At 49.0% G+C, this 19,731-nt stretch overlaps 1 protein-coding gene across 1 annotated transcript in view; it reads right to left on the bottom strand.

Annotated features, from left to right (window-relative positions):
• The window catches only part of RHOC (ras homolog family member C), a 149,940-nt gene that overhangs the window by 17,260 nt on the left and 112,949 nt on the right, over positions 1 to 19,731 (bottom strand). Inside the window, exon 4 of the mRNA XM_082248430.1 lies at positions 16,925 to 17,055. Coding sequence (XP_082104556.1) covers positions 16,925 to 17,055 — 131 coding nt within the window. The remainder of the gene's footprint in view (positions 1 to 16,924; positions 17,056 to 19,731) is intronic.

The following is a 19,731-nucleotide window of genomic DNA, read 5'->3' as shown; positions in this document are numbered from 1 at the left end:
AATCACCAAGTAAGGTGGACAGGATAACGCCACCAGTTCCGAAATCCTGTGCGCAGAAGTGATGGCCACCAAAAAAGCCATATTCTGAGACAGCATAAGCAAGGGAATCTCCCGAAGATTCTCAAAGAGGCTTCTGAAAGACCAAAAGCACCAAATTGAGGTCCCAAGGTGGCAACAGAGACTGCACTGGAGGAACCAAATGTCAGACACCCTGAAGAAAGGTACACACCAGGGAGTGTGTGGCAAAAGGTTGATTGTACTTGATGGTACTTAAGGCCAATTTCTGTTCAACCCCCCGGTGAAGGAAAGTCAAGATCCCAGCCACCAAGGAGTGAGGATGAACCCCAAGAGACTCACACCACGCAATGTACGTCTTCTATGTACAATGGTAGATGTTCCTTGAAGTAGATTTCCTAGCTTTTAACAGCATTGGAATCACTGACTCAGATAAACCTCTATCAGCATCTATTGTTAAACAGCCAAGCCGTCAAAGCCAGTGACTGTAAAGCAGGATGGAAGATTGGTCCTTGGGACAGCACATCCTCCCCGAGAGGAAGCTTTCAAGAAACGTCAGCGACCAGCAGCACCAGATCGGTGTACCAAGCCCGACAAGGCCAGTCCTGAAGCCACTAAGATGACCAGAATGCCTTCTGCCTCGATCATGCGTATACAAGTCTTGGCAGAAGCTTGAGAGGAGGGAAGGCGTTAATCAGACAATACTGACTCCATGGGGCCACCGGCGCGTCTGTGGCATCCGCCAGAGGATCCTGTGACCGAGCCACAAACCTCTGCACCTTTCTGTTGAGCCGAGATGCCAACAGATCCACCTCGGGGAAGCCCCACCGGAGACACAACTGATGAAACACCGCCGGATGAAGGGACCACTCCCCTTTGATCCAGCGCCTGCCGACTTAGGTAATCCGCCTGCCAGTTTTCCACCCCGGGAATGTGTACGTAAGAGGACTGGAACTAACCATTTTGCCTACCTTAGAATGTTGGCTACCTCCAGAGCCACTAGGACACTTTTTGTGTCCCCTTGATGACTGACATAAGCCACGGCCTGTGCACTGGACATCCCTGAAGACGATCCGTCCAATGTTCCAGGCACAGTCTGATCGCTTCGGGTTCCAAGACATTGATCGGTAGTCTGGACCCTTCCAGTGTCCAGATCCCTTGAGCAGAATTTTTGCCGAGGACACCTCCCCAGCCGGACAGGCTGGCATTTGTGGTGACCACTGTCCAATACTAGGGAGGAAGGATTTGCCCAGCCAAAGCACGAAACCACCACATCAAGGACTCCCTCGTTCTCCGGCTCAGCCAGATCGGATTGTCCAGAGACTGCGGAGTCTTGCCCCATTTGGCCAGAATCTCCCTTTGCAGGGACCTCGTATGGAACTGTGCAAACAGAACTGCCTCGAAAGGTAGCCATCATCAGGCCCAGCATCCGCATGCAAGTCCGGAGGGATGACCATCTGCTGGAAAGCAGGAGACAAAATCGCAGCCTGCAATTTCTGGAGCACTCTGGCTAAGGCGAGTCCAGAGTCAGACCCAGATAGTCTAGCTTTGTGGAAGGAACAAGAGCAGACTTCTGAAAATTCAGAATCCAGCCGAACTCCCTCAGGGTTCGTATGCCGATTTCCAGGTTTTTCACCCAGAGCAGTAGGGGACTCTACTCGCAGAAGGAGGTTGTCCAAGTAGCCCAGTACCATGATCCCCCGTTGGCGTCACAATGCTAACACCGGGTCTAACACCACTTTTGTGAAGACCCGAGGAGCAGAGGCGAGACCAAAGGGTAACACCACAAACGGATAATGCTCCTCTCCCAAGGCAAAGCGGAGTAAGCACTGGTGACCATCACATATTGGAATGTGAAGGTAAGCATCCTTTATGTCGATAGAGGCAAGAAAATCACCCTGATGCAGGAATGCCACCACCATGCAAATGGATTCCATCGAACTTCTGCACCAGCACAAAGCAGTTCAGCGCCTTGAGGTCCAGAGTTGGACACACCTTGCCTTCCTTCCTGGGAACTGTAAACCGGTTTGAGTAAAAACCCTGAAAACGTTCCAAAGTCGGAACAGGGATAATCACCCCTTTGAAGCAACAGGTCTTGTAATGCCCCAAACAGACCATGTAAATGGTCCGGGGACAAGCGCAAGTTGGAAGGAAAGAACCTTGCCGGGGGGGGGGGGGGACAAGGGTAAAACGCGACCTTGTAGCCGGCATGAATGACTTGGTGGACCCACTTGTCTAGTACCAGGGAAGTCCATGATACGAGAAACTAACAAAGACGTCTCCCCACCCCAGATACGGATGAGGGCACACCTTCATGCTGAAGGAGCCTTGTCCCTGGGTCTGGAAAAGCTCGCTCTTGGCTTGCCAGACCAGGTTCATTTGGATCCTCTAGAAGAGCACTTGTTAGTCGACCCTGAGGAACAAAAAAAAAAACTTATGAGAAGGAGGGCCTATGTCTATGACGAGGTTCCTTGCCCTTCGCAGCCTTCAGAAGAAAAATTGGGATTTTTGTCTTACTGTAAAATCCCTTTTCTCTGAAGTTCATTGACGAACGCAGTCTCTGCTCTTTATAACAGTAGGGTTATGCAGCCCCCTACAGGAGTAGGACACTAGGGAAAAAAAAAAAAAAAAAGTTCTGGCTACGCCTATGGGCAGTCCCATGATGTATAGTCCCTCTCTCTGCTATAGGATGTCAGTTTTGTATCAAAGCAATGTCAGAGAAAACAATACCAACCCAACTTAAAATAGAGGGGCGGGTCGTGAGTCCGTCAATGAACTTCAGAGAAAAGGATTTTACTGTAAGACAAATCCAATTTTCTCTATCGTGACGGACGCAGTCTCTGTTCTTCATAACACTAGGGACATCCCAAAGCAGTGCCTTAAAGATGAGGGGTGGGAACAGCAGAAAATAATTCCCCAAGGCCGAACCACAGCCAACATAGGACTCGGAACAACAAGAAGAGACCCACCTGAAAAAAAACCTTAAAAACACCATCAAGGGAGACTAAAACCCTTAAACAGCAGCCTGCAAAACATTTGCGGTCTAAAGAGGCATCCGCAGATGCCAGCACATCCACTTTATAAAATGTTGTGAAGGTATGAACAGACGACCAGGTAGCCGCCTTGCAAACCTGAACCACAGATGCCCGATGGCAAAAAGCCAGAAAAGAGTGTGCCTTAACAGGGAAAGGTAGAACCTGGCCCTTAATTTAATAAGCCTGCACAACCCGTCTGTCTGATCCATCTAGAAATAGTTGCAGCAGACGCATGCGGCCCTTTCTTTGGTCCATCCCTGAGAACAAAAAGAGCGAATCTGACTTTCGAAAAGACTCAGTAGTCGCCAAGTACACAGATTGCCCGAACCACATCCAAAGTATGCAGCACAAATTCCTTAGGATGCTTAGACTTGGGACACAAGGAAAGCAACACAATGTCCTCATTTAAGTGGAAACTGGAAATTTCGGAAGGACGGACGGACGGACGGATCTGGACGAAGCACCACTTTATCCCTTTGAACCACCAGATGGGGATAACGACAGGACAACGCCGCCAGTTCCGACACCCTGCGCGCAGAAGTAATAGCCACCAAAAAAGCCACCTTCTGGGATAAGGTAAGGTAAGCAGAGGAATCTCCAGAATATTTTCAAAGGGAGGATTCTGGACAACTGAAAGCACCAAATTAAAAATGGTGGCAACATAGGTCGCACAGGAGGAGCCAAGTGTCGCACCCTCTGGACAAAGTTAAACACCAGGGAATGGGTGGCTAATGGCCTCTGGAAGAAAATTGCCAAGGCCAAAATCTGACCCTTGATAGTAATCAAGACCAATTTTTGATCAACTCCCTGTTGAAGGCCAAGATCCGAGCCACGAGTAAGAGCAAGGAGGAACCCCAAGAGCCTTACACCTCGCAATATACGACTTCCACGTAGGATGATGGATCCTTCTAGAAGTCGCTTTTCTCGCATTAAGCAGAGTGGGAATCACTGAAGCAGATAATCCCCTGTCCTTCAGCACCTGGCTTTCAACAGCCAAGCCGTCAAAGCCAGCGACTGTAAAGCAGGATGGAAGATCGGCCCTTGAGAGACAGTAGATCCTTCCTGAGAGGAAGTCTCCAAGGAACGTCCGCAACTAGCCTAACCAGGTCGGCGTACCAAGCTCGGCAAGGCCAGTCCAGAGTCACAAGGATGACCGGAATCCCTTCCACCTCCATCCTGCGAAAAAGTCTTGGCAGCAACTTGAGAGGGGGAAAGGCATACATCAGCTGATACTGACCCCACAGAGCCACCGGCGTGTCTGTGGCGTCTGCCAGAGGGTCCCAAGAATGGGCCACAAACCTGTTTATCTGAGACGCCAACAGATCTACGTCTGGAGTGCCCCAACGAAGGCACAGCTGCTGGAACACCTACAGATGGAGACCATTCCCCTGAAGCCAAGGCATGTCGTCTTGAGGTAATCCGCCTGCCAATTTTCCACTCCTAGAATGTGAACGGCGAAAAGAGTTGGAACAAAATGTTCCGTCCAACTAATGATGCTCGCCCCCTCTATAGCCGCCAGGACACTCCTGGTGCCCCCTTAGTGATTGACATAGGCCACAGCCGTGGCATTGTCCCATTGAATGCGCACTGGACAGCCCCCAAGGTACTCCATCCAGTGAACTAGGCAAAGCCTGATCGCTCTCAGCTCCAGAACATTGATTGGTGCCCGGGATTCCTCCAGCGACCAGACCCCTTGATCAGAAAGCTTGCCTAGAACACCTCCCTACCCAGACAGAATGGAATCCATGGTGATCCCTGTCCAATATAAGGGGAGGAAGGATGTTCCTTGATTGAGCGTGGGCGACCGAAGCCACCACATCAGGGACCCCCCTGGTCACCTGGCTCAGCTGGATCTGATTGTCCAGGGAATTTGGATCTTTGTTCTATTTGAGAAGGATTTCCTTTTGGAGTATTCGTGTGAAATTGAGCGAAAGGTAGCGACTCGAAGGAGGATACCATCAGTCCCAGAACTCTCATACAAGTCCGAAGGGAACTGGAAAGCAATAGCTGAATCGCTGGAGATTTTGAAGAGGTTTTTCCAGAGGAAGAAACCCTGGCTGAGCATAAATCCAAAGTCAGGCCCAGATAGTCCAGTCTCATTGAAGGAACCAGGGACAACTTCCACAGCAAAAGTAAAAAAAAAATATTTATTTATTTTTTAAAACTTCCCACTGCGTTATAGCGCCCCCAAGAGTTCAGGCAGAACACACAGAGACCCCCCAGCAGAGAGAGAGAGAGAGAGAGAGAGAGACCCCCCAGACTCGCCACCAACACCAAAGATGCACCAGGAAGGCCCAGAACGTCTGCACAGCATGTGTCTGCAGAGATTTTCGATCAGCACTAGGGCAGTGGTTCCCAACTCCGGTCCTCGGGACCCACCAACAGGCCAGAATTTAAGTATTACCTTGGGGAGATGCAGACTACAATACTGCAATCACTGAACAGCAAATGAGATCACCTGTGATGTTATTTAGTTATCTTACAAACCTGGCCTGTTGGTGGGTCCCGAGGACCGGAGTTGGGAACCACTGCACTAGGGTATAGGGAGGGGCTCCACCACCACATAAACGTCTCTAGGGACTCCAAGAACATGGCCGCCATTGAAATTCAATGGAAATCCACCGCAAAAATGGGAGCTCGGATGTACCAAGATGGCCACCGAACTTCCTCAGTACACGGGCTACAAGAAAATGGCGGCCCCACACAGCCTACGGAGCTTTTAGGGGCCCTCGAGGGGACTCCCCAGACTCCTGGACGGGATCGACAGGAAAAGGGGCCCTGGAGTGACAAATGAGACCCCCCCCGCCTGTTCAGGCCCCCCGCACCTGGTCCCAGCCCCCAAGAGTAGCTCCAATCGCCCCACAGCCCCAGTAGTAGGGGGGGGGAGTGACAGGACAGAGGGGAAGTGAGGGTCCGACCGTTCAAAGGAGGGGCCCGCTTCCACCCCAAAACCCGCCGGGGGAGAGGGGGGAACATTTACTTACCATACCTGGAACAGGCGGATGCCATCTCTTGTCAGAACTCCTCTCTGCCGAAGTGGGGGGGCTGTTGGCCAATAGGAACGCTGCGACTCAGCCCTAGACCCCGGTCGTATGCGACCTGGCCAGACGTTTAACTCGCAGGGCCAGTCCCTGTCTGGTGGGACTATGTTGCGGTCGAACTAGCGCGGAGCTAGGGTCTGCGCGCGCTCGCTGTCCAGCTGGGGTGACCACTGGATCTATATATCCAGCCCGTCACCCAGATCCGGCATAGTTGCTTGTAGATCTCACAGGAAAATAATCTGGTGAAAAACTTGCTAGAAAAAAAAAAAAAAAAAAAAAAAACTTTGGTCAGGACCAGAGATACCAGCAAGGAACTAGGTCCTCACTCCTGACTACGCAGATTAAAACTGACATCCTATAGCAGAGAGGGAGTATACCTCCTGGGACAGCCCATAGGCATAGCCAAAACTTTTTTTTTTCTGCCTAGTTTCCTACTCCTGTAGGGGGAAGCATAACTTTACTGTTATGAAGAACAGAGACTGCATCCGTCAATGAACGATAGAGAAAGACTCTTTAAAGGTGCCACAGGGGGAAAGAGTAACTCAGGGATTTTAAACTTTGTTGCAGATTCCTACCTTTTGTTATTCTGAAGGTACTGAGTGGGTCTAATGCAGGCATGTCCAAAGTCCGGCCCGCAGGCCGATTGCAGCCCACAGGCTGCTTTAATACGGCCCCACAGGTAATTTGGAAAAATACATTGGCATCATTCATGACTATTGCTGCCATTAAAAATCATCATTGGTGGGTTCATATAGCGTTTATATGTGGTAAACCCTTGTGTGACTGATTAGGAAGCTCGCATTGCTCTGGATTGAGCTGAATACATTGTAAAATCTCAGTTGTCAGTTGGTCTAAATCAGTTATAAATAGATTTGGACACAACATGTATACTTGGTGTTATGTTCCTGTTCATATTTTTTACTTAAAAGTTTACAACCTTTATTACCAATAATATGTAATGTACTTTACAATGTTCCTGACATATTTCATCTTCCTGGATTTTTTTCTTTTTCATCTGGCCTTCAGATATGAAAGGCAGAGTGATTAAAAATGGATTTTTGTAAAATCTTACCGTAAAATCCTTTTCTCTTAGCTCATTGACAGACGTAGTCCTCGGTGATACAGCACCTTCGGGTTATGTTGCCTCCACAGGAGTAGGACTAGACAGGAAATAAAATGCTCTGGCCACACCCTAGGGGCAGTCCCAGAGGGTATATCTTCTCTCTCTCTGCCTCAGCAAATCAGTTATGTCATAAAAGCAGTCTTTAGAGAATTTAATCCAACCCAACTCAAAAAAACAGAGGGGCGGGTACTACGTCTGTCAATGAGCTAAGAGAAAAGGATTTTACGGTAAGATTTTACAAAAATCCATTTTTCTCTATCGCTCATTGACAGACGTAGTCCTCGGTGATACAGCACCTTCGGGAAGTCCCAGAGCAGTATCACAAATGAGGGGTGGGAAAATGGAAATGAAATCCAAATCTAGAAGGCCCAACCGGTGCCAACTAGAAGTTTACAATGCACATCCTTAATGATGAGACTCAACAAAAAAATTTTCAAACAGAAAAAAAACCCTAGGAGGTAGACCACCGGTCTTCTCAAATTGCGGCCTGCAAAACCTTGCGGCCAAATGAGGCATCCGCCGATGCCATCACATCAATTTTATAAAATTTTGTAAAGGTATGTACCGACGACCAGGTGGCCGCTTTACATACCTGGACCACTGACGCCTGATGGCGAAAGGCCCAGGAAGTACTGAGCGCTCGAGTGAAGTGCGCCCTAACAGGGAACGGAGGATTCCGACCCTTAATAGAATAAGCCTGTACCACCGTCTGACTGATCCATGTAGATATGGTCGCGGCAGACACAGGCAACCCCCTTCAAGGGCTATCCGTGATCACAAAAAGTGAGTCCGTCTTACGAAAACCACTTTAGGAAGGAAGGATGGATTCGGAAGAAGAACCACCTTATCCCTATGAACCACCAGATCTGGGGAACGACAGGATAATGCGGCCAGTTCTGACACCCTGCGTAGAGAAGTAATGGCCACCAAGAAGGCCACCTTCTGGGAATGTAAGCAAGGGAATCTCCCTAATATCTTCAAAGAGAAGTTTCTGAAGAACCGACCACACTAAATTAAGATACCAGGCGGTAAGGGTGCGCGCACTGGCGGAGCCAGATGTCGCACCCCCTGGATGAAATTCCGCACCAAGGAATGATTAGCCAAAGGTTTCTTGAAAGAAGATTGCTAATGCCGAAAACCTGACCCTTGATCGTGCTCAAGGATAGTTTCTGCTCAACCCCTTGTTGCAGACAGACCAAAATTCGGGTCACCGAATAGGTATGTGGGGAAAATCCAATAGATTCACACCATGCAATATAAGACTTCCATGTGCTGGAAGTCGCTTTCCTTGCTTTAACTGGAGGTAGGAATAACTGAAGCTGACACTCCCTTGTCCTTCAGTACCTGGGTCTCAATGGCCAGGCCATTAAGCCAGCGACTGTAAAGCAAGATGGAAGATCGGTCCCTGAGACCGCAAATCCTCCCTGAGAGGAAGTCTCCAAGGAGCGTCCGCGACTAGCCTCGCCAAGTCGGCGTACCAGGTTTGACGAGGTCAATCCAGAATTTCCAGAATAACTGGAATTCCCTCCACCTCTATCCTGCGAAGAAGTTCCCCCAGCAACTTGAGAGGATGGAAGGCATGCCGTAGCTGATACTGCCCCCACGGGGCGATCAGCGTTTCTGCTGCGTCCGCTAGAGGATCGTGGCGCGAGCTACAAACCTCCGCACCTTCCTGTTAGGCCAAGGTGCCAACAGATCCACATCCGGGATGTCCCAATGAAGGGACAGCTAGGGAAAAAACCTCTGGATGAAGAGGCCATATGCGATTGGATCCGAATCGGGCTGCTCTAGAGCTGCTCGATCCAGTAAATCAGACAAAATCTGATCACTCTCAATTCCGATACCCTTATTGGTAATCTGGATACTATCGGAAGAAATGACTTCCCCTGGTTGAGCATCGGAGACTTCCTGGTCCGCTCGCTCAACCGGATCCGATTGTCCAGGGAATCGGAATTCTGATTCCATTAAAAAAGAATCTCCTTCAGGAGAATTCGGGTATGAGACTGGGTATACGGTACTGCCTCTAAGAAGGCCACCATCAGTCCCAGCCAATTGACGGACAGCAACATCCGAATCGTTGACTGAACCTTCTGGAGTTTCCCAGCAAGGAGAAACTCTCTTGCCCAGGATGTATCCAACCTTAGGCCCAGATAGTTCAGTCTCCTGGTGGGAACCAGGGATGATCTTTGGTAAAGCGAAAAAACGCTGATGTCCTGCGATGATGGGGATATAAAGATAGGCATCCTATATGTCTATGGACGCCAGGAAATCTCTTTTATGCAGGGAGGCCACCACTGTACGGATGGACTCCATTTCTTCCCAAGTCCAGATTTGGACGCACCTTGCCCTCTTTCCTGGGCATTGTGAATAGGTTCGAATAGAACCCCTGAAACCGTTCAATGTTAGAAGGGCAGAATCGCACCGGTGGAAGTGATCGAAACTCGATCCTGTGTCCTCCAGAAACCGGTGAAGACATCCCCCCCCCACCCCAGAGATGGGTAGGGGCGCATCAGGCTATATTCTTCAGGCTTGGCTGAGCCGGACTCTTTGTTTACCCGACCAGCGCCCTTTGAAACCCCTCTAAAGGGGCTTTGGAGGGTTTCGCCTTATCGCCCCCCGCCCTCGCGGAACTAACAACTCTATATGAGCAGAAAAGGAAGGTCCTCGTTAGTTACGAGGTCTTTTTATCCTAACAGTCTGTGGCAAGACAGCAGGTGGTACCGTCTATCCTATAAAGAGGAATACCTCAAACGGATAGCACCTAGCCATGCGTTTGGAAATAACAGGGGTTCGTTTCAAAACGACCCCATTTGGGTAAAGGAAAATCCTTCGCCCTTTTGGTAGGCTAACAAGTACCAAAAAGGAATCTCAGTCTCAGCTACCTCTGCCGGTGTAACCTCAAGACTAAAGGTTTCCCGGACGGACACAACTAGTGCATCCACCACTCTTGTGCTATGGCAGAGGCAGAAACGTGCTCCTCACTGCTGAGGAGATATTACCTGAGACAACAGCCCCCTAAGAGGGACCTGCAACTGCATTGACCAGTTCCGAATCCGTATCTGAAGTATCTGATAAACAATAGGGGTAGGCGGGGGTCGCTACTTGACCCCCGTCCCTGACAGGCCACCTCCACCCGGGATACCAAAGACTCCAAAATTGCCGATAATGCATTAAAAACAAGTGGGGTACTGGAGGGTCCTGCGGCCACCTTGAGGGGATCAGGTGGGGATACCTATGCGGCAGGGTCAATAATTATACAAGACACTTGCCAGCGACAAAAAATGACAAAGTAAAAAAAAAAACTTGTGTCCCCCAGTCGCAACAGCGCCCCTCAGTGTTACCTGCCTTTTTGGACCCCACAGAGAGAGAGACAGACCCCAAGGCTCATCCCTGATGCACAGAAGTTTTCATCAGCTTGCTCAGTGCTTGTCTTGTTACAGACAGGAAGTCTTTGGCCCTATTTCCTGGGTAAAAGAGGCGGCTCCGCCCCTTAACACGCCTGCCGGCTCCTCCCCCTGGCTCCATGAGGTGTTTGAGTCACCTCAAACATGGCCACCCCCATGCTGGAGACACGAGGCTACACCAAAATGGCGGCCTCGTGCGATCTACCAGACAATGGCGGCGGCCTGCACAGAATAGCGGCATGTCTGCAGAAGGATCTCGGCCTCACAACCCTTCACCCTCATGGTGGTCAGCGTGGTCGGAGGTACCGGACCCTAGCGGGCCGTATGCGGTCCGCTGCTTAGCTGGAGGAATGATCTGGAATGCAGTATACATGTATAGACATCGCCCTGTGGCTACTGACAGGTAGGATACCTTATACTATCACAGTAAAGTTCTAGTACTGCCACTGACTACAATCATTTACACATCTTTACAATTAGATTGTCAGCTCCTAAACCAAGCCTCCTGGCTTCTTGTACACAAAAATCACACTCAATTAGGGGGATCTGTGACATGTTATAGGATAGAGGGGAACCCATCCTTACCATTACAGAGAGGGGCCCGCGTTCACCACAAGACCCGTCAGGGGGAAAGGGGGAACATACTACTCACCATACCGGAACCAGGCGGGCGCCAACTCCTGACAGTACCCCTCTCCACCGGGGTGGGAGGGCTGTCGACCAATACGGGCGCCGTGACTCATGGTCTTTGGCGTTTCAGCGAGACGTTTAACTCGCAGGGTCAGTCCCCGTCCAGTGGGACTATGTCGCGGCCGACCCAGCGCGGAGCTAGGGCCTGCACGCGCTCGTAGGCTGAACTGGGGTGACCACTGGATCTCAACATCCAGCCCGTCGCCCAGTTCAGCTTTCTTGCTTGAAGATCTCACAGGAACACTGGAGAAAAAAAAAGCTGTCTTAAAAAATTATTTTCTAAGAAAAAAATCCTGCCAGGACCGAAGATCCCAGCAAGGTATCTAGGTCCTTACTCCTGACTAGACAGAAAAAAACTGATTTGCTGAGGCAGAGAGAGAGAGGATATACCCTCTGGGACTGCCCCTAGGGTGTGGCCAGAGCATTTTATTTCCTGTCTAGTCCTACTCCTGTGGAGGCAACATAACCCGAAGGTGCTGTATCACCGAGGACTACGTCTGTCAATGAGCGATAGAGAAAAACCTGTTTAGATTGGTCATCCATGTGACGAAATGACGTATGCAGTTTGCAATAAACTTTGTATAAAATTAGTTACTTTGCATTTAATTTAATGGTCCAAAGAATGTCAGGCAAAATGGTCAGCCCTAATGCATGTTCACTTCTGGCCCTCTGAAAAAAGTTTGGACACCCCTGGTCTAATGGGAGTGGTTTCATAATGATCTGTCAGCTGTGGCAGCTGCAGCGCTCTAATGAGGAAAGCTGCTGGGCCTGCATCCCTTTAGACATGTTCCTATTGGAAGTATCTCACCAAAAATTACATTTTTGTTGCAGGGGACGCCAGAAATCTGACTTGTATCTTAGTCAGACTTCTTGGAAAATTGGTGAGCCAATCATACAAGCAGGAAATGTTTCTGAGGTGTGATCAGTACACATTCTGTGTACAGAACAGCCCCAGGTAGCCATATTGCATTTTCAGAAAATTACAACAGCTGCAGATTATAAAGGAAAGTTAAATTTTAATAACATTCAATTACAATACGATTTGTGTTGCAATTGTATACGCTATATCGGTTTTTCTTTATTTGCTGATTTTTTCCCCCCCAAAAGTGGAGTTACCCTTTAATGATGTCATCCAGGGTAGCCCCAAACAGTCGATCCCCTCTAAAGGGGAGAACAGTCAAGGCCTTTTTAGAAGTCTGGTCTGCAGACCAGCATTTAAGCCAAAAGGCACACCGAAGGACCACTGCCGAAACAGAGAGCCAAGCCACTAGGGGAGCCGCATCACAAAAAGAGGCATTGCAGATAAACTCCAGCCCCTGGACCAGTTGGTCCGCCAGCTCAGCAAAAGCAAGGGGGAGGTCACGCCGTAAAAGCTTAGCCCACCTCATAGGGGTTAACGCCTAGTAAACCGCTTTAGGGACCACAAGGTCATCCCCAGTCTTTAGCGACAATTCTGTCAAAATAGGCGGGGAAAGGAAACACCTTGGCTGATCTGAATGGCTTGCGAGTGCCAAAGGAAACCTGAGCCTCCGCTGCAGCTGCGTCCTCCATTTTTAAGGTCTCGCGCACAGATACAATCAGTGCTTCCACTAGCGCCTTTTCGTGCACGGTTGCAGATGTGGAGGAATCATCCTCACTATCTGAGGATTCCAGTACGTGGTCGCAGACCCAGCACGGTGACCCAGGTTCGTGCAGCCAAATCAGATTCAGGATCTGATAAGGCGGGAGGTACTTTTTGCTAGCCCGTAGCCTGAAAGCCACCTCCACTCGGGACACAAAGGACTCCAGGACCGCCGTTAGTGCATCAATGGATGGTTGGGACCAAGAGTGCCCCGCAGCCCCAGAGAAGGGGGTCAGGTGGGGGATGTGCTCCAAAGACTCCACTAGTCACCAGGGGGACCCCACAAAAAGTACAAAACACTGCAAGGGACAACCCCCACCGTGCTGGCATTGCCACCCGGTTGCCAGGCACAAAGCACCAAGCGGTTCTCAGCAGAGAGGGAGAGAACTCCACCGCCCAGCAGAAACAGGCACCTGCAGTCACCAGGGTAATCTGCACTCACGTGCGGCGATCATGAAGTGAAAAGATCCAGGAGTCAGCACCAGGGGATGAGCAGGGGCTCCCAACGCCGAAAAATCGCTGCCCACAGGGCTCCACTGTCCTGGCCCCTGCCATTTTCAATGGCAGACCACAGCAAAATGGCCGCCAGACTTCACAAACATGGCCGCCATGCAAAAAAAAAAAAAAAAACACAGGCTACAGCAAAATGTCGGCACCATGAGGCTCCCAGGAGGGATCCCTAGGCCTCAAGGACAGACCGAGGTACGACGAGGGGGCCTGGCAGAAGCCCCCACCAGGTGCAAACACGCCCCCTTCCCCCCTGCACAGCTGATCGTTTGGTCGCTGGAGGTGCACCCCAGCCCCTATCGCCAGCATAGCGCCCTTTCCCTACCCCAGGAGGTGGATAGACCAACTTGAAGGTGAAAAATATAAAATCTGTTTTATTCGTATCCAAAAGATAAAATCAATTCAAAGTGTATCCATAATACAGTCAGAGACAAGAGATGAACGTATAGTAGTTGACACGTTTCACAGATATTGGTTACGACTAAGCAGACGTTTATCCGTGAAACGCGTCAACTACTATGCGTTCATCTCTTGTCTCTGACTGTATTATGGATACACTTTGAATTGATTTTATCTTTTGGATACGGATAAAAACAGATTTTATATTTTTCACCTTCAAGTTGGAGTGCGGCTATTTCTCTTTATACATTACAGTTGTCTGGACTGCAGATCCTTGCTGCACCTTAGGATCCACCCACACAGCCCCAGCATAAGTGGAGGGGGGGGGGGTAGGATGGGGGACAGATGAAAGGGGGGTGCCTGACGGGAAGGAGGGTAACCTGGGGGTTTGACCGTCCCAAGGAGGGGCCCACGTCCACACCAAAACCCTCCAGGGAGAGACAGCTACACACCATACTAGGAACCAGGTGGGCACCCCTCCTGACAGAACCCCTCGCCATCGAAATGGGGGGCTGTCGGCCAGGAGGAATGCTGCAACTCGGGCCGAGACCCTGGTCGTGTGCGGCCTTGCGAGGCGTTTACCTCACGGGCCAGCCCCCGTCCCAGTCCGGCAGTTGATTGTAGATCTCACAGGAAAAACAAGAGAAAAACGTTCCTTGTAAAAAGGAAAAAAATTGCCAGGACCAGGGATCCCAGCAAGGAACTAGGCCCCTTCTCTTGACTAGGCAGAAAAAACAAACTGAGTACATATAGCAGGGAGAGGGAGTATACCCCCTGGGACTGCCCATAGGCATAGCCAGAATATTTTTCTGCCTAGTGTCCTACACCTGTAGGGGGTAGTATAACCCAATGGTTATGAAGTGCAGGAGCTGTGTCCATCAATGAACGAAAGAGAAAAGTATTTTTTTACTTACCTTAGCCCTCAGCAGCTAGCACTCTCCTCCCTCCAATGCTCTTGTTGACAGACCCTCTGCGTCCTCACTTACAATACTGTACAGTTGCACTGAATGGGACTACTTTAGAGCAGCCCTCAAATTTTCCACTCGCCTGCTCGCATTTTGCGAGTGGAAAATTATTTATGGCGAGCGAGCGTGGGGCTGCTCCGGGAGCCGATCAGGTGAAGAGAGGAGATGAGGAGGAAAGCCGGCCAGCCCAGCCGATGCATCAGACAGAAGCTCCTGGGCATGAGAGGATGTATCGATCATAGATTCACCTCAGAACCTGGCCGGATAATGACAGAGCGGCGGATTATCCCGCTGTAACAGTTGTAATTGTCGGGCGCTCGGTGACACACACAGTCCCGCCTCCTAGCCCGGCTTCTTTGATAGACAGAACACCTGGCCAACCAGGACGTGAGACGTCTATCAAAGAAGCCGGGCTAGGAGGCGGGACTGTGTGTGTCACCGCGCGCCCGGCAATTACAATTACAACTGTTACAGCGGGATGATCCGCCGCTCTGTCATTATCCGGCCAGGTTCTGAGGTGAATCTATGATCGATACATCCTCTCATGCCCAGGAGCTTCTGTCTGATGCATCTATGTAAATGGACAGTTGTAATTGTAATTGCCGGGCGCTCGGTGACACACACAGTCCCGCCTCCTAGCCCGGCTTCTTTGATAGACGCTTCACGTCCTGGTTGGCCAGGTGTTCTGTCTATCAAAGAAGCCGGGCTAGGAGGCGGGACTGTGTGTCACCGAGCGCCCGGCAATTACAATTACAACAGTGGGATGATCCGCCGCTCTGTCATTATCCGGCCAGGTTCTGAGGTGAATCTATGATTGCACTTCCTTTCTTCTCTTGGTTTTCCCAATTCTCACTTCCTTCTTTTTGGTTTAATCGAAAGCTTGTCTATGATTCATGTATATTCATGCATCATGTTGTATACATTTTTATATACACCCCAATGTATCTGTATATGTCCTCTGTATCGATACCATGTTTTCTCTTGCTGGAAATATATCTGCCTGGTATCTGTAAAGATGTAAGAGAGTCTGCCAATATTTACTCGTGCTCACTTTCACTTTACTATTTATTCGTATTATTTTTTACCCATCTCATTTTTGTTTCCTTTATTTTTGTCCTCTATGGATCCACCTCCAATATTTGGGGACGGATATATGCTTTGCTTTTCCTTCCCTGGCTTTTCTTCATCCCAGCCACATATATATTGGGGCTGGATGCTGTTTACAATCGCTATCGTTTGTCACTGGGTATTATACTACTTTGGCACTATATGTCCAGGTATAGGGCTGGCCTGCTCCCCAACATGTGCATGCCCCATTGTGTCACATGCGGGGTCTGCAATGGATTGAGCCATGTGACACGTGCATCCTTCTGATGTGAGGCTGCATTGACATACACGGGCGAGACTGCTTTGATGGGCATGGGTGAGACTGCTTTGATGGGCATGGGTGAGGCTGCTTTAATGGGCATGGGTGAGGCTGCTTTAATGGGCATGGGTGAGGCTGCTTTAATGGGCACAGGGGAGGCTGCATTGATGGGCACTGTTTAGGTTTCACTGATGGGCTCTGTTGAGGCCGCACTGATAAGCTTTATTGATGATGCTGCACTGATGGTCACTGATAGGCTGCACTGATGGTCACTGAAAACGTTATTAATTTTTATTTTTGTAACTTCTGCATTAAAGCAAAAACATTTAACAGTGTAATTTTATGAGATAATTTATGAGGGCGTGTTTAGGGGCAGAATTAGGGGCGGGGCAGGGTAGGAGTTGGGTGGGGCAACTGGTGGCGAGTAACCCTTAAGGCCTGGCTAGTAGCTCAGGACTTTAAATTTTGAGCCCTGCTTTAGAGTATGACCAATGGACAGAGCACTGAAGAGAATCGGCTTCTGAGGAACAATCAGGGAGAAGAAAGACTGGGGGCGTGAGGGATGAGGTAAGCAAAACAGTTTTATAACAGTACCCTAGACAAAATAAGCATTTAGCCCCAAGTAGTGCTGGGTGCACCACAAGGCTAGTTTTGACATCTCCCCAGAGTTCAGCTTTAACATGTTGCTCATCTCTACCCAAGAGTTAGGCAAAAATGCCTTTACAAGCACACCTTCACAATAAGCCTGAGCAACCCACCTGCTTCATCTTTGTTAACTCCCTCCTGGTATGTTCATCATTTCGGAGATCCTTCTTGTTACCAACTAAAATAATGGGCACATTTGGACAGAAATGTTTTACTTCTGGTGTCCACTTCTCAGGAATGTTCTCTAAATGAAAGAAGCAGAAGATGAAACTGGTGAAATCCACTACAATAGGCCTTAAAAAAAAAAATTACAAGATCCAATAAAATCTCCCAAACTACAGATTTGCGAGTAATAATTCTGTGAATAGTTACTGAATTCAGTTTTCATTTGGGACAACGTTTATTAAAAGTGTTGCTTTGAACTGGCTGTTTTAACAAATATCATTCATTCAAATCCAAGGCAGGTTAGACTGGTGGTTGCAGAAATGTTATGCACACTTTCTTAAATCAGGCTTTCAGTATTTGAGACACAGCAAAGAGCCTGCAATGGGTGTTTGGGAATGGCGATCCTCCAGACAAAAGGAATAGGGTGGACAAGCTTCAGAAATAAGATGGGCACAAAAGATGATTTTTACCTAAAGCTTAACTCCACAATGTCATGTTTTCTTAAGTGCCTCTTTCCCTCCTTATGACCATACAGATGCTGCTTTTCTGCTTACCCACTTGTATTCCACAAGTCTCATAGCAAAGGCTCTGTTCAGTCTATGGATGTGGTTTAACTTTCAGGCTGAATTATGTCCTGTTTTATCCTCTGTGACCTGGCTGTCAGGTACACACCCTGTAAGTCCCCTGGTGTCATGGTCACTGTTGGACGTTACATGTGGCCTGTTTTTACATTTTTTTTAATTTACAGTGTGGGCTGCCATTATAATGTCAGTTGCCCATTCATATCCCAGCACCGCTAAGTGCTGTGTGACAACACTGGCATCGAACAAATGCAAGTGTCCTGCTCACAGCTGTGGTTATAATAGGGGAATCTCAGCTCCCTTATCACCACCTATTCAACCTACATACACTGGCCTTCTAGTGTATAGGCAACTTCCAAAGAGCCAGCTCACACTGACTGCTGGCTGAGGGTTCTCGGAAAATGTAGATTGGCAGGATATTCTACATGAGAAGGAAGACGACATCTATTGTGCCTTGTCGAATACTCCTCCTAGAGGCTGCATGTGGGATTTTGGTTGCAGACCTTTGGAAAAAAAAGGGTCTGCCAATTGCTGCATTAGGAAAAAGAGGGAGCAAGGTAAATTAATTTTTTTCTCTGCTGTAATGTAGACTTTGAACATCCTCTGCTGTAGGATGTCTGGGAAAGGCTATATTACAAGCAGTCCCCAGGTTACAAACAAGATAAGAGTCTGTAGGTTTGTTCAGTAGAATTTGTATGAAAGTTGGAACAGGTAAATTTTTTAAGTGTAGCTCCAGTCAAAAAAATTGGATTTTGAATTACCGTAAAATCCATTTCTCTGATGTTCATTGATGAACACAGCTTCTGATCTTCATAACCATTGGGTTATACTGCCCCCTACAGGAGAAGAACACTAGGCAGAAAAAAAAGTCTGGCTACGCCTATGGGCAGTCCCAGGGGGTATACACCCTCTCTCCGCTAGCGATACTCAGTTTTGTTACAAGCAGTGTCAGAAGAATTACAACTCCACACAGGGGTGGATGCGGTGTGTCAATGAACTAGGGATAGACAGATTAATCGACAAGGCCGATACATCAGGGGCCGATATGCATTTTCCCTGATCTATCGTTATTGGCCCCGGAACTGGCCGATATTTTTGTGACATCATTCTGCCTTCTTAGGCCGCCTCCCTCGCCTTAGACAGCCTCGTCTGGAGTCGGGACTAGTCTCGTGGGAGTGTATCACAGCCATACACCCACCCACAGCAGCCTGGTGCCAGCCACCCACAGGCCCTTTACCAGCCAGCCACAGCCACCCACAGACAGGGTACCAGCAAGCCACCCACAGAAAGGGTGCCAGACAGCCAGCCGCCCCCACAGGCCCTGTACAAGCCAGCCACCCACCACAGGGTGCCAGCCAGCCACCCACCCACCACAGGGTGCCAGCCAGCCATTAAGTATTAAACAAAAATTAACAAAAATTTATTTAATTAACTTTAAAATGTACAAAATATCGGCACATATCGGCGGATACGTTATGACCAAAATATCAGGATTGGCCCTGAAAAAAAAACCATATTGGTCTATCCCTACAATGAACATCAGAGAAATGGCATTTAATCATTGCAACGTCTCAAAGCAGTGTTAAACGAGAGGGGTGGGAACAGAGAAAAAAAAAAAAACTCTGAAGGCTAAACTATAGCCAACCAGGTAAAAAGGAGCTCATCCAAAACAACTGGAGCGCAACTGAAAAAAAACAATATACGCTCAAAGAGGACCAGGTCCTCTAAACAGCAGCCTGCAAAACCTTGCGGCCAAAGGAAGCATCCGCAGTTGCCAACACATCGACTTTATAGAACATTGTAAATGTGTGCATGGACAACCAGGTTACCGCCTTGCAAACCTGCGTCACCGACGCCCGATGACGGAAGGCCCAGGAGGCACTGAGCGCCCGAGTAGAATGCGCCTTGACAGGGACAGGGAGAGGGAAAGGAGGAACTTGACCCTTGATGGACTGAATCACAGTCTGTATGATCCATCTGGAAATAGTCGCAGAGGAAGCGGACAACTCTTTCCGAGGCCCATCCGTAAGCACAAACTGGGATTTTGATTTCTTAAAATACTCCGTAGCTGCCAGGTACACCCTAATTGCCCGGACCACATCCAAGGCATGCAAAACAATTTTCTTTGGATGTTTTGACCTGGTACACAGGGAAGGCAACACAATGTCTTCACT

The sequence above is a fragment of the Pelophylax lessonae genome, assembly GCF_965119305.1.
Source record: "Pelophylax lessonae genome assembly, chromosome: 2".
Classification (NCBI taxonomy): domain Eukaryota; kingdom Metazoa; phylum Chordata; class Amphibia; order Anura; family Ranidae; genus Pelophylax; species Pelophylax lessonae.
Note: the sequence above shows the minus strand (reverse complement) of the source record. Positions and strands in the feature narration are given on the sequence as shown.